Genomic DNA, 13318 nt, shown 5'->3' with positions numbered 1-13318 from the left:
GGGGGGATTGTGGGAGCTTCCGTGATCTGCTCGCTGGGAGAGAGAATTGTCTGCTGGTTCTCAGCTTGAAGAAGATTCTGCAGTCCTTATTGATCCTTTCTCTTGGCGTTAACATTTTTTGAAGCAAAGTTTACCTAGCTTTCTAGTTTGAACTTTCTTTTTGGCCGTCTTTAAAAAACATTTTTTTTAATCTATAAAATAGACAAGAGCTAGTTCTACAATGTCCAAGTCATTCCAGCAGTCATCTCTCAGTAGGGACTCACAGGGTCATGGGTGTGACCTGTTTGCGGCAGGCATAGGCCTTCTTGCTGCTGTTACCCAGTCTTTAAGTATGCCAGCATCTCTTGGAAGGATGAACCAGGGTACTGCATGCCTTGCTAGTTTAATGAATCTTGGAACGAGTTCTTCATTGAATCAACAAGGAGCTCATAGTGCACGGTCTTCTGCTAGTACTTCTTCCCATAATTTACAGTCTATATTTAACATTGGAAGTAGAGGTCCATGCCCTTTATCTTCTCAACACCGTAGCGATGCAGACCAGGCCAGTAACATTTTGGCCAGCTTTGGTCTGTCTGCTGGAGACTTAGATGAACTGAGTCGTTATCCAGAGGACAAGATGACTCCTGAGAATTTGCCCCAAATCCTTCTACAGCTTAAAAGGAGGAGAACTGAAGAAGGCCCTACCTTGAGTTATGGTAGAGATGACAGATCTGCTGCATGGGAACCACCATACAGAGTACCTAGGGATGATTGGGAAGAAAAAAAGGCACTTTAGAAGAGATAGTTTTGATGATCGTGGTCCTAGTCTCAACCTGGTGCTTGATTATGATCATGGAAGTCATTCTCAAGAATCTGGATATTATGACAGAATGGATTATGAAGATGACAGATTACGAGATGGAGAAAGGTGTAGGGATGAGTCTTTTTTTGGTGAGACCTCGCATAACTATCATAAATTTGACAGTGAGTATGAGAGAATGGGACGTGGTCATGGTCCTGACCCCTTACAAGAGAGATCTCTCTTTGAGAAAAAGAAGGGCGCTCCTCCAAGTAGCAATATTGAAGACTTTCATGGACTCTTACTGAAAGGTTATACCCATCTGTGCTCTATATGTGATTTGCCGGTTCATTCTAATGAGGTGTTGAGTCAACATATCAATGGAGCAAGCCACAATCGTCGATGCCAGCTTCTTCTTGAAATCTACCCAGAATGGAATCCTGACAATGATACAGAACACACAGTGGGCGATCCATTCATGTTGCAGCATTCTACAAACCCAGCACCAGGAATTCTGGGATCTCCACCTCCCTCGTTTCATCTTGGAGGACCAGCAATTGGACCAAGAGGAAATCTGGATCCTGGAAATGGAAATCTGCAAAGAACTAGACACATAAAAAATGGCAGAGTGGAAACTAGCAGAGTTGTTCACATCATGGATTTTCAGCGAGGGAAAAACTTGAGATACCAGCTATTACAGCTGGTAGAACCATTTGGAGTCATTTCAAGTCATCTGCTTCTAAATAAAATTAATGAGGCATTTATTGAAAGGGCAACCACAGAGGATGCTCAGGCTGCAGTGGATTATTATACAACCACAACAGCGTTAGTATTAGGCAAGCCAGTGAGAGTTCATTTAGCCCAGAAGTATAAAAGAATAAAGAAACCTGAAGGAAAGCCAGATCAGAAGTTTGATCAAAGGCAAGAGCTCGGATGTATGATACATCTCAGCAATTTGCCCCATTCTGCCTATTCTGATAGTGCTGTTCTCAAGCTTGCTGAGCCTTATGGGAAAATAAAGAATTACATATTGATGAGTATGAAAAGTCAGGCTTTTATTGAGATGGAGACAAGAGAAGATGCAATGGCAATGGTTGACCATTGTTTGAAAAAAGCCCTTTAGTTTCAGGAGAGATGTGTGAAGGCAGACCTGTCTGAGAAATATAAAAAACTGGTACTGAGGATTCCAAACAGAGGCATTGATTTACTGAAAAAAGATAATATATATTATATTCTCTATGTCCTTCATAGTTCTATCTCTGTATCTTAAAGTATATGGATGCCTTCTTCTGCCATTTCAAATATTCTATTGAAAACCTCTAGAAAATCTTTGTTTTAGTCTCTTTACTTTTCAACTCCAGAATTTCCATTTGTTTCTCTTAGTGTTTATTTTCTTTATGGGCATTCTGTCTATGTTGAATCATTGTGATCATTTTTTTTTAATTCTTTGAAGATAGTTTTCATTATTTTTTGAACGTATTTATAATAGCTGCTTTAAAAGCTTTGTCTGCTAGTTTTAATATCAAACACTTTCTATCGGCTGCATTTTACTGGTGTGTGTGTCATATATTCTGTTGTCTCTTAACTTTTCATTGAAAAATTGTCATTTTAGATACTATATTTTTAGTGAATTCTAAGTTTTCTTCCAAAGGTTGTTTTGTTGTTCTTTTGTGTTGTTGTTATTGTTTAGCACCTTGCCTGGATTAAATCTGAGCAATCTCATGACATTTGTTCACAGATATTTCTAAGCAATTTTTGGAATTTAAATCTAAATTTTTAAGTCTGAGTCCCTAGGGATTGCTTCTGTGTTTATATAGCTTAATGTTCATGTCATCATTAGGCAAAAGTTGTGCTTATACATCTTGAGTCTAAAGGCTACCACCCTTGATGGTGGTCATGTGTGTGTGTGTGTGTTGAAATAATACATTCAAGGTGTTTCACAAGTATATCTCACTCTCACTTTAGGGGGCCATCTTGTATCTTTTCTGAAGTTGGGCACATTCCCAGTTAGCCAGGAATGTATGGATAGATGAGGCCCACTGTAGTTTCTCCCACAAACGCACAGCCTTCCAGCCAAAAATAGGAATGTGTGGTGTGTTTATTGTAACCTCTTACTGTTATTCATTTCCTGGATCTTTCTTTTAAATTTTTGGCTAATCTGTCAAAATTTAAATCTGGTCCATTGTTTCTCATACATAATCACAAGCTCTGGCTAATGGATCTGCTGGCCTTTGTCATTCACTCTCTCTAAACTCGCTTATGTTACTGTCAATCTCACAAAATATATTCCTCTCTGAATCTGGAGATCCCGGGTCACAATGGGCTCTCTTTAGTGATGGGGTGTTTTGTTCTTTATGACTGGTCTCTGGTAGAATAACTGAGTCACTGAGGCTGAGTTAAGGGAATGAAGGAAGACTCAGATAAGAATGCCATAGTCTCACATTATTTTGGACAAAGGTTTAGTAGTTTTCATGTATAAACCTTTTTAAATTTGTTGTATGTCTTTGTATATCTTTACCGGAGCTCTGATATATATATTTATATATATATTATATATATAAAAAAACATATATATAAAGTATATACATATATTATAAGCTGATATATATATATATATATTTAATGTATCTAGTTTGATCATTGCTTTTAGGGAAAGTTTGATGATATCCTCATCCCATCCTGCCATAAAACCCATTGAAATGTCTTTCTTTGCTCCTTTCAACAGACGCATGTTATTTCTGATGAGTGCAAGATTCCGACATTACAGTTTTGTTTTCTTCCCCTCAAGTATCTACCGATTGTATTTTACAGTTTTTTACATTGTGTCATTAGTGATAGATTCAATGATTGTATGATTCTTCTTTTTTCTTTTAAAAATCTCTAAATTTCCCCTCTGAAACTTTGTAGTATATATTCATTGTCCCTGGAGTTTAGCAGCTTCACTAACGTTTAACTCATGGAATCTGTTTTTATATATATTTGAAACTCAAGAGAATTTGCCTCTCCCTCTAATGATTACATTCAGCAAATGTTCTATTTGGGTTTCTTTTGAAGAGATCCAATGATATCTGCCTGGATTCCGTTTCAAGAAAAGAAAGACAGGTTATATATTTTGTATGGCCATTTATTTTAGCCTGCTGCTAAGAGATACAAGGGCACCCACTCTCTGACAAAAATATCTTAGAAAACTTGCTGTTTCAGAATTGCAATTGTGATTCCCTCAATATGCTGAAATTTACTTTCTCTAAGGAGAAAGTTGGAAAAAAAGAGGAGTTTACATTATATACCGAGGCCATATTTTTTGTTCATCCATAAAATGTAAAGAATCTGATCATTTTTAATATTTGATATAGTATTGTCAAAAGTACAAATAATTTGAGACATTAGAGTTGAAAGACAGTGATAGCGTATCATACTGCAAACTATACACCGTATAGGAAATACATTTAAAATATTAACTTTTGAGCCCAGAATTTTCTTTGAACCTCTCTCTTTTGTGTATCATAACATTTGCAAGTTATTCTATATGCTGACTTTTTTCAAAAACCTTTTATCAGAAGCAACCATATTCTGACCTAGGTGATTTATTCATTGTTTCTTATGTCCCTCTCCCACCTCCAATTAGATTTGCTATCAAATTGTTGCCCACATATTTACAGAATCCTATACACACATATATCTACTAAGAATTCAAGATTATATGCCAAACACAGTGTTTTAAAGTTATTGATCAAAATATTGAATTATTTGCTTTCTGTTCCTGAAAAAGAAATTATGGCGGGCTTGTTAGTGTCTCTACTTGCAGGAGGATTTTATTTCCCTATGCTCTTGGACCTAGGAGTGGTCAGATAACTTTTTGGCCACTTCAGAGCTGATGTTTTAAGAACTCATTGGTTTTCTGTGTTTCTTTTTCCTCAACACCAACAATATTCTAGATATGAGCTTCTCTGCCTATTACAGATATGGAATTAAGGCAATGTGGTATAGAGCAAAAGCTGACCCACAATGAACATTTAACTTAAATGACACACATTAGTTTTTATAAGCAGATGAGAATTGGGAGCAATTTATGATCAAAGCGAAATTTAGCTTATTCTGATCAACGTAACTTTAATAAATACGGTTTTCTCATACTTCTTTTGAAAGGTCAAATAAAAATTCACATAAAATGTTTTCATTTTTTATTTTATTCTCTGCAAAACTAATGATAAGAGAAGGCAACTATGGTAAAGAAAACAATCTGCCTTTCTTATGTATATTGCCATTACTATTGAAATATTTCACCTCTGTGTTATTGAATTTTCTTCAGTTCTCATGAACTGCATTCCCAGACAAACTACAAATCACACACCAAGGATTTTATCTGTTTCTGCTTATTTAGTAGACTTACCATTACTCAGCTTTAATGAGACCTAGTCAGGCCCATAACCCTGCTGATTTTCACAGATATAAGTAAATCCAAAGTCCCAGACACTGGGCTACCCAATTACAAACTATGAAACCCAGATATTAGAGGCACAGTGAGAATTGGTTGAGCAAATGAAAGAAAATGAAATCAATATTAACAACTTGGGAGCTGCCAAGTAAATTATTTGGCCAAGCATTGCTCTAGGCCAGAACCAAAGAAAAATTTCTGTAAAGAGCCAAACAGAAAATATTTTAAGCTTTGCAAGCAATATGATAACTGCTGTTGTAGTGTGAAATCAGCTGTAGACCTACAATTGATATGAGTGAGACTGTGTTCAAATAAAATTTTATTTACAAAATTAATTTAATATTTCTTAAATTGAATATTAACATTTTACTATATGAGGTATATTCCAAACTATACCATTTTTGGAACCTGTATATTTGTTGATATGAAGAAGCTTACATTTTGACTTAAGTTTAATTTGGCTAAAATAATTTATTTTATGATTATTCACAAAAATACTATAATAAATATTTTATTTATTCAGAATTAAATTAGCAATTTTCTGATAGGCAATTTGAGTTCAACAGTGAAAATTAAAGTCAACCTCAAATATATCTGTCACTACTAAAGGTAAACTATTAATCCGAGAAGTAGTTTTTATTTTAACAATATAAATATGCATAGACATGGAAATCTGAATAATACCCAAAAATGTTTCCATTATAGAATAAGTTATTAGCCATGAGAAGTAATATTTGTTGGGTGTAATAGCATACTTTCATTACAATTATAATCTAAGTAAAGTTGTATTATAATGAAAAGCATAGCAATATAAAATAAATACAATGTTAATTATTGATTACATTTAAATAGTTAATCTCTTCAGTTACATATTTTATGCTTATTATTAACTACAAACTACTTTAAATTGCATGTGATTAATATGCATTGAAGGTCTACTTAATTACTCTTCATTTTTCTTATATACCACAATTGTATATTTTAGGCCCTTATTTATCTTCTGATGTTTTATTTTCAATTTTTAAAAGCCAATAATAATTTATAATAATAATTATAGTAAGAAATTATGTGCCTGTAATTCCAGCACTTTGGGAGGCCAAGGCTGGTGGATTGTTTGAGGGATTCAAGACCCACCTGACCAACATGGTGAAAACACATTTCTACTAAAAATACAACAAAATTAGCCAGGCATGGTGGCAGGTGCCTGTAATCCCAGCTACCTGGGAGGCTGAGGTAGAAGAATCAACCCAGGAGGCGGAGGCTGCAGTGAGCCGAGATCATACCACTGCACTTCAGCCTGGGTGACAGAGGGAGATCTTAGTCTCAAAAAAAAATAAAATAAAATAAAATAAAGAAAGAAAAAAATTATATATTAACTTGAAAGCAATATTAAATGTTCCTTTATCTTTTTTGTCTAAGTTTGGTTTTAACTTCCAGGGTACATGTGCAGGATGTGCAGGTTTGTTACGTAGGTAAACATGTTCCATGGTGGTTTTCTGCACAGATCAACTCATTTCCTATGTATTAAGCCCAGCATCCATTAGCTATTCTTCCTGATGGTCTCCCTCCCTCCTCCAGCTTCCTCTAACAGGCCCCAGTGTATGCTGCTCCCCACCATGTATCCATATGTTTTAATCGTTCAGCTCACATTTATAAGTGAGAACATGCAGTGCTTGGTTTTCTGTTCCTGCATTAGTTTGCTGAGGATAAGGACTTCCAGCTCCATTCATGTCCCTGCAAAATATATGAAGGCATTCTTTTTTATGGCTGTATAGCATTCCATGGTGTATATATACCACATTTTCTTTTTCCACTCTTCTGAGTTGTTACAGAAACACCAGAGATCAATTTCTATGTTTATGCAAAAACAACTGTTTATGGGACTCTTGGGCTGGTTTCAGTCCCCCCCTTTCTATTTTTCAATTCTTCAATCATGAGGAATCCAGTTGTCAATCCTTCTGGCTACTTCATGTTGAGGAGGGGTGTTGTCAGAAGCTGCATACCATGGTTGACCATGTAGCCACCCAGGAATCAAAGGTTAATCTAATATAGAGTTTTCTTCTGACATACAATATTTCTCTCTTCAGTCCACCACTTCCACCAAAGACAAATCAAAGAAGGACCAATCTACTTGAAAAATTAGCTTTTGTCCCGTATACTTGGCTTGATTACCCACAAAATATGTGACAAGAATCATTGTCCATATAGAGTCTCCCTAATTGGCTTTACTGAAACATCTCAAAGGTCATTTTGGTCAGAGCCCCGAGATAATAATCAGTTCCTTCAAATGTGTCCCATTACAAAAGAAATCTTGTGGTTATTAACTGTATCCAAACAAACACAATACCATGAATTAAGAAGTTTCACAAATAGTTTATAAATTCTGGAGAAATTAGGCAAAGAAAGAGAAACATGACTCAAATTATGTTTACGAAACTATACACAATACACTTAAAGTATGTTCCAAGGCTATAAATAGCCTAAACGAAAAAGATTCTCCAGATTTTGAAAAACAAAACAAAAAGAATCAGCAATGTTTCAAATAAAAAAAGCCATAAAAAATTATTTCTGTCCTCCATTAGCTTAGCCCATGCAATCAACTCTTGTTCTGCTTCATATTGGGTTAGCAATCTTCACAAATACATCAGCCTTTCGATTAGTGACCTGAAAGTTTTCTCTCTAATCCAATGGAAAAGTCTCCAAAGTTATCAGAAACCTGCATTCAAGAATAATTTTCATGAACTCTTCCAAGGAAGCAGGCCTTGGACTGTAGCTGATTATAAGTCACTTTTTTTGAGAAAGATCAAAGCAAATCATCAATTGTGGATGACAAAAGTCTTAGGACAGCCATAGTTAAAGACACAGTTGATAAGAAAATGTGTTTTTTATGCTGCATACAACAATTTAATATAATCGTAATTATTACTGACAACATAAATATCAAAACATATCAAAATTTTAGTAATCTCATACAATCCTGGAACACATATTAACAACACATCTATAAGGAAGCTAAGCACCACCTCAGGTTTGACAATGCATCCTGCCCAATACTAACATAACAAATAAGTCTAATAAGACTAATATGTCTCTCTCTGGCTTCAGAGAAACTAATATCCAAAAAAGTTATTTAAAGGACAAAAAGACTGAAATTAGGCTTTAAAATTTTGCTGTTGGAAAGTGTCAAGTTTTAAGATATTTGATGACACAAAGTAGGATCACAAGTCATTATAAAATAGTCATTCATTAGCCAAAATGATAAAACAAAAATGTTTACTCCTTAATAGAGAGCAAACACAGTTTCACAAACCATATGACCTAATACTTAAGCAGCTTGAGGCCAACTAAATCTCTCTTCCCCCTCCATTTTCTCCCTGCAGTTTACTCAAAGGTAAACACATAATTTTATCTGTTAATATTATACTTTGTTAAAAAGAGAAAACTAAAGCTTACCTTTGTATGATATATTGCTAGTATTAAAGCAATTTCAATATAACCTTATAAACAAATCTAATTTTAATCGGTTTGACCACAAAGTAAGATTTCCATAAATTTTTAGAAACTTTTCCAATTTTTTATTAAAAAGTGGATTAATGCTCCAAGAAAGCCTCGTTATCCCAACATCTGCACCCAGAGGTTGGCCTTGCATCAGTGTGTTTTTTATTTTAATGTTTAATTTATGGAAAAACTCTGAACTAATCTTAACTCTCAAAATCAACCCTTAAAATATCACTCACCCACCTCTTTGCCAACAGTCCCTGGTCCTAGAGGAATTGAATAGTTTTAATTTATGGCCCTGTGTCTCACAAAAGCAGTTCATTTTGATTGTTTCTTTCTCTCAGATCCAATGATGATGCTTCAACTGATGTCAATGCTCAAAATTTAGCAGGAATCAGTGACTTTTTCAGATCCAGAAGTCAAAGCTCTGTAACTTAACAGCACAAAATTAGTTAATAAGATATTTTAACTACTGAAAGTCCTATCATTTCCTCTGACATGTTACAAATCAAAACACTGCTATTTGGTGTTTAGGAGTTCGCACCTGCAGAACTTCAAACTACTGTATAAAAGTAGTTAGGTTATTCACTGCATACATCTAATTACTAGCATTCTAGTAACAGAACTGTGACCAAAAGCATAAAAAATGTCATAGATCCCATGCCAAGCATATCAAAGTAAGACAACTCACTTTTCTCTCCATCATTAAAACCTGATCAGTGAAATAAGAATAAATTATCTCCTTTCACTTAAATACTATATAACAAAACAATAAAAAAGTAAGAAAAAAAACAAAGTAATTTCTTTTCAGCTATTTAAAAAGAGCATTATTGCATATTTCCAAGATTGGTTTATAGATACAGTACTGACAATGGATTTGCTAACTTTTACCACTAAAATCTTCAAACCAGTGCAATACTTGCACATTTTTTGTTTTTGAGTACACACATGAAGGCTCATAAGTAATAAAATGATTGGGATCAAAATTCATTGGAAAGTCTCACATTTTTATTACTACTTAATTCAAGTGAATGTTACTTAATTTTAATAATGGTCAACACAACTAAATAAGTTTGAGAGAAACTCCATCAATATAATTTTTTAAATGACAAGGCCAGTCTCCTGAACAATAAAACTTTGCACCCATATCACAGATTTTCTTCATTATCTACAGGAAAATATCTGAAATTTACTCAAGCTATTAATTGAATTGAATTGCCTAGGAAATAAACATCATTTAAACATTTTTGTTCTCATCTACTTTTTCAAATAATAAATAATGTACTATTTCTGTTCAGAACTTATTTTAAAAGTCTTTTATGTATTTGTAGTTGTTGCTATTGTTGTTGCTGGCCAGTAAGCTTAAAGCTCTCATAGCTCTCTAGATAATCAGAAGCAAACAAAACCAGCCAAATTCCAAATGGCTGGTGTGCTCCATCAATTCCTGCAGGCCCAACAAACGTAGCCTAGGAATTTTAGATGAATAGAATAAATGGGCTGGGCTTGGCGGCTCATGCCTGTAATCCCAGTACTTTGGTAGGCTGAGGCAGGTAGATCACCTGAGGTCAGGAGTTTGAGACCAGCCTGGCCAACATGGTGAAAACCCATCTGTACTAAAAATACAAAAATTAGCTGGATGTTGTGGCAGGCACCTGTAACCCCAGCTACTCAGGAAGCTCTGGCAGGCGAATCACTTCAACCCAGGAGACAGAGGTTGCAGTCACCCAAGATCAGGCTATTGTATTCCAGCCTTGGTGACACAGTGAGATTGTGTCAAAAAATAAATGAATAAATAAATAAAGCAAATGATGACTTGCTAGAAATCCACAGGAAACAAAATAACTATTCAGAGAACCAAATAAAATTATTCCACTAGAAAATAAAAATCATCAATAGTTTTATATTTATGCACACACAAGCCATAAACCCAAAGAAGAAAAAACAGCAACCAAATGAAAATCAGAAGCAAAAACAAATAAACAGGAAACTAACCCTAAATGTTTCCAACTCAGCCTACCTTGGAGGCTGAAGTGTTTCTTAGAGCCTAAAAGTCACATGATTAATATTTTATTCCTGATACACAATTCAGTGTCCTTAAGTCCACCAATATTACCACACATCCTATGCAATCAAGAAATTCACTTTAGGCACATGACCAGTAATTACTCCAGGGCTAGAAATATCCATGAAAAACAGCAAACATAATATGTAGTAATGCAAGCATGTATGTGAGATTTGGCTCCACACTAAATCTGGCTTCATGCTTAGTTATATTAAAGAATAATTGCTAAACTGCCAGTACATTTCCTTACAATATTTCTTACTTTAACTTAATCAAGACTAAGAGCTTTAACTATGAAAAGTTTAATTAAACAAATTTCTCCAATTGTCTATCAGATTTTAAACAATATTTTGTTATCTAAACTTTTTCAACTTTCTATTTTCTCCATATGTGCATAAAGATAGGTACACAGAGAAACAGGAAAAACTACATATGACTTACACAGACTATCCACAACATGTGTGGGCTCTCCGTTCAGTCCCAGATTTTTTCCTTCTTCTTTAAATAACTAGTCATTTTATCCTAGGTCAAAAAATTAACCATACAACTTCTTTTATCATACAAAATTATCTTTTTTTATAAATTTTCTCACCAAAAATGCATTTTCATATACATTACTTTCTTCACATCTCTCTCCCTTACCAGTTCCTTACTACTGTTTCATAAATAACCTTTTAAAGTCTATAATTTAAATTAACTTTAATATAACTTCTGAATTAGATAACATTATTCTTTGTCCCACTAATAACACATCTTTAGGTATATTTTATATATATAATTATATATTAACTATAATTCTTATCCTTGGTAACCTTAAATTTTAGTGAAAACCAAGGAAGTAAGTTTTAGTGAAAACCAAGAAAGCAAGAAATCCTAAGCTGCCTATCAGGTATTAGCATTTTATGAATGAGAAGAATTCCACATTTTTTAGAACATGTTTCTAACCTTTTCTGAATTAGAAATGACCTAACCATTTAATAAGAATATTTTAATTTACACAAAAACTTCACCTACAGCACTTATACATTCATATTTTAAGAGTTTATCTAGAATATTTACGTGCTTTCTTGTTATCCAGTTTATATTCTGTGAAAATTAAGGTTTACTACCTGGACATTTTCACCAATGAAATTCTTTCACCAGAATATTCAGCTGTTTTCATTATACCAACAATATTAAATCAGTCTTACTTATCAAAAAATTCACACAAAAAATTGTTTTGTTGTGGCTAGATTTATGATTCCATAACTTTCTGTGACAAACCCTGATATCTCAAAATATCTAGCAAAGACAAATAGAAAACCCAGACAAAAATGTATGCTGACAATTCTGAGGGTATTTCATTTTTATTTTATCAATAATTTTAAAGCCAGGTTGCTTACTAAAGGTTTACTTAAGTCATGTGAACATGAAAAATGCTTGGAGTTTTTTACTTAATTTATGAGTGCTCTTTTATTTGTAAGCCAATTTGGTAGACATAACACGTGTGTTAACTAACATTGATTGGTTAAAAACCCCAACCGATATCCAAAATATATATAGATGCGAAAATATGTAACATAAATTTAGAAAATTGAATACCATAATAAAGAAATGCAAAATGCATTATAACCAAGTGAGGTTAACACCAGATATTAAGATCAGTTTAATATTAAAGAATCAATGTAATTTATTATATGTATAAATATATGACCAATCCAGAGATAGTAACCATGCAGTATTTGAGCAGTTTACTGTAAGAAAAAAAGTGTTAACCACAACAGGAGTCGAAATTATAATAAGTTGGTTAGTAAGAAGTAAGCATATCTCCAAAAATTATTGAAGTAACAGACATCATAGTAATTTCCCATAGGATTGAGGTATAGGAGAGCCTTTGCCTGCAGTTCAAAGATATAAGACTGAAGATATATCTTGGAGATGGCAAGACTATTGCTTACTGAATGACAGAGCAGTCACTGTGGAGATGCACTGCTGAAATTTCCTGAAAATCATTCCTCTAGAATTTGCCATATGTTGTTGAGAAAAGCCCTTCATGTGGAGGTTTCTAATGCAGACACTCTGCTGCAGTCTAAAAAATGAAAATGTAAAGAATAAAGAAAATAATGATTAATATATACAAATAAATACATATACATAATGAGAAACATAGAAAACATCCAAAGTTACCAGTCTTGATTTCTGTAATTGTTCTCAAGGCCTTAGTTGATATCTACAGCTTCATTCAAACTACCATTTCAGTATTTCCCTGCCCTTGAGTTCACCTCCTTTGGTCAAGATTCTTTTCTGTATTGACCTAAATCTTCATATCTTCATTCTCAGAAAGTCTGAAACCCTCAGTATGTTTTTTTTTTTATTTTTTTATTTTTTTTATTTTTTTCTGATTTCTGAGATTTTCTATCAATGTTTACAATTGGGCATGGATATACTTGGAAAGTGCCCCAGAGAATCTGCTGGGATGTACATATAGTCTACTTTGACTTCATTATGTAGAAGCAATACTTTTTCACTTAAAAGTTAAGGTGAATCACTCCATCCAGTAGATTAA

The 13318-nt window shown here is 33.8% G+C and overlaps 1 protein-coding gene and 1 long non-coding RNA gene across 2 annotated transcripts; one reads left to right on the top strand and one right to left on the bottom strand.

Moving 5' to 3' along the window:
• Positions 1 to 48: 48 nt before the first annotated feature.
• Positions 49 to 2048, top strand: LOC100443795 (matrin-3-like). Its single transcript, XM_054549002.2, is given in 2 exon segments — positions 49 to 760; positions 762 to 2048. Coding segments are annotated over 2 exon segments (1827 nt in total). The 5' UTR covers positions 49 to 220.
• Positions 2049 to 6815: 4767 nt separating this feature from the next.
• Positions 6816 to 12836, bottom strand: LOC129049862 (uncharacterized). Its single transcript, XR_008513242.1, has 3 exons — positions 12711 to 12836; positions 8955 to 9144; positions 6816 to 6947 (listed from the first exon to the last, which is right to left on the bottom strand). It is a non-coding gene; the product is annotated as an uncharacterized LOC129049862 (long non-coding RNA).
• Between the last annotated feature and the right edge of the window lie 482 nt (positions 12837 to 13318).

The sequence above is a fragment of the Pongo abelii genome, chromosome 1, assembly GCF_028885655.2.
Source record: "Pongo abelii isolate AG06213 chromosome 1, NHGRI_mPonAbe1-v2.0_pri, whole genome shotgun sequence".
In the NCBI taxonomy this organism is placed as follows: Eukaryota; Metazoa; Chordata; class Mammalia; order Primates; family Hominidae; genus Pongo; species Pongo abelii.
Note: the sequence above shows the minus strand (reverse complement) of the source record. Positions and strands in the feature narration are given on the sequence as shown.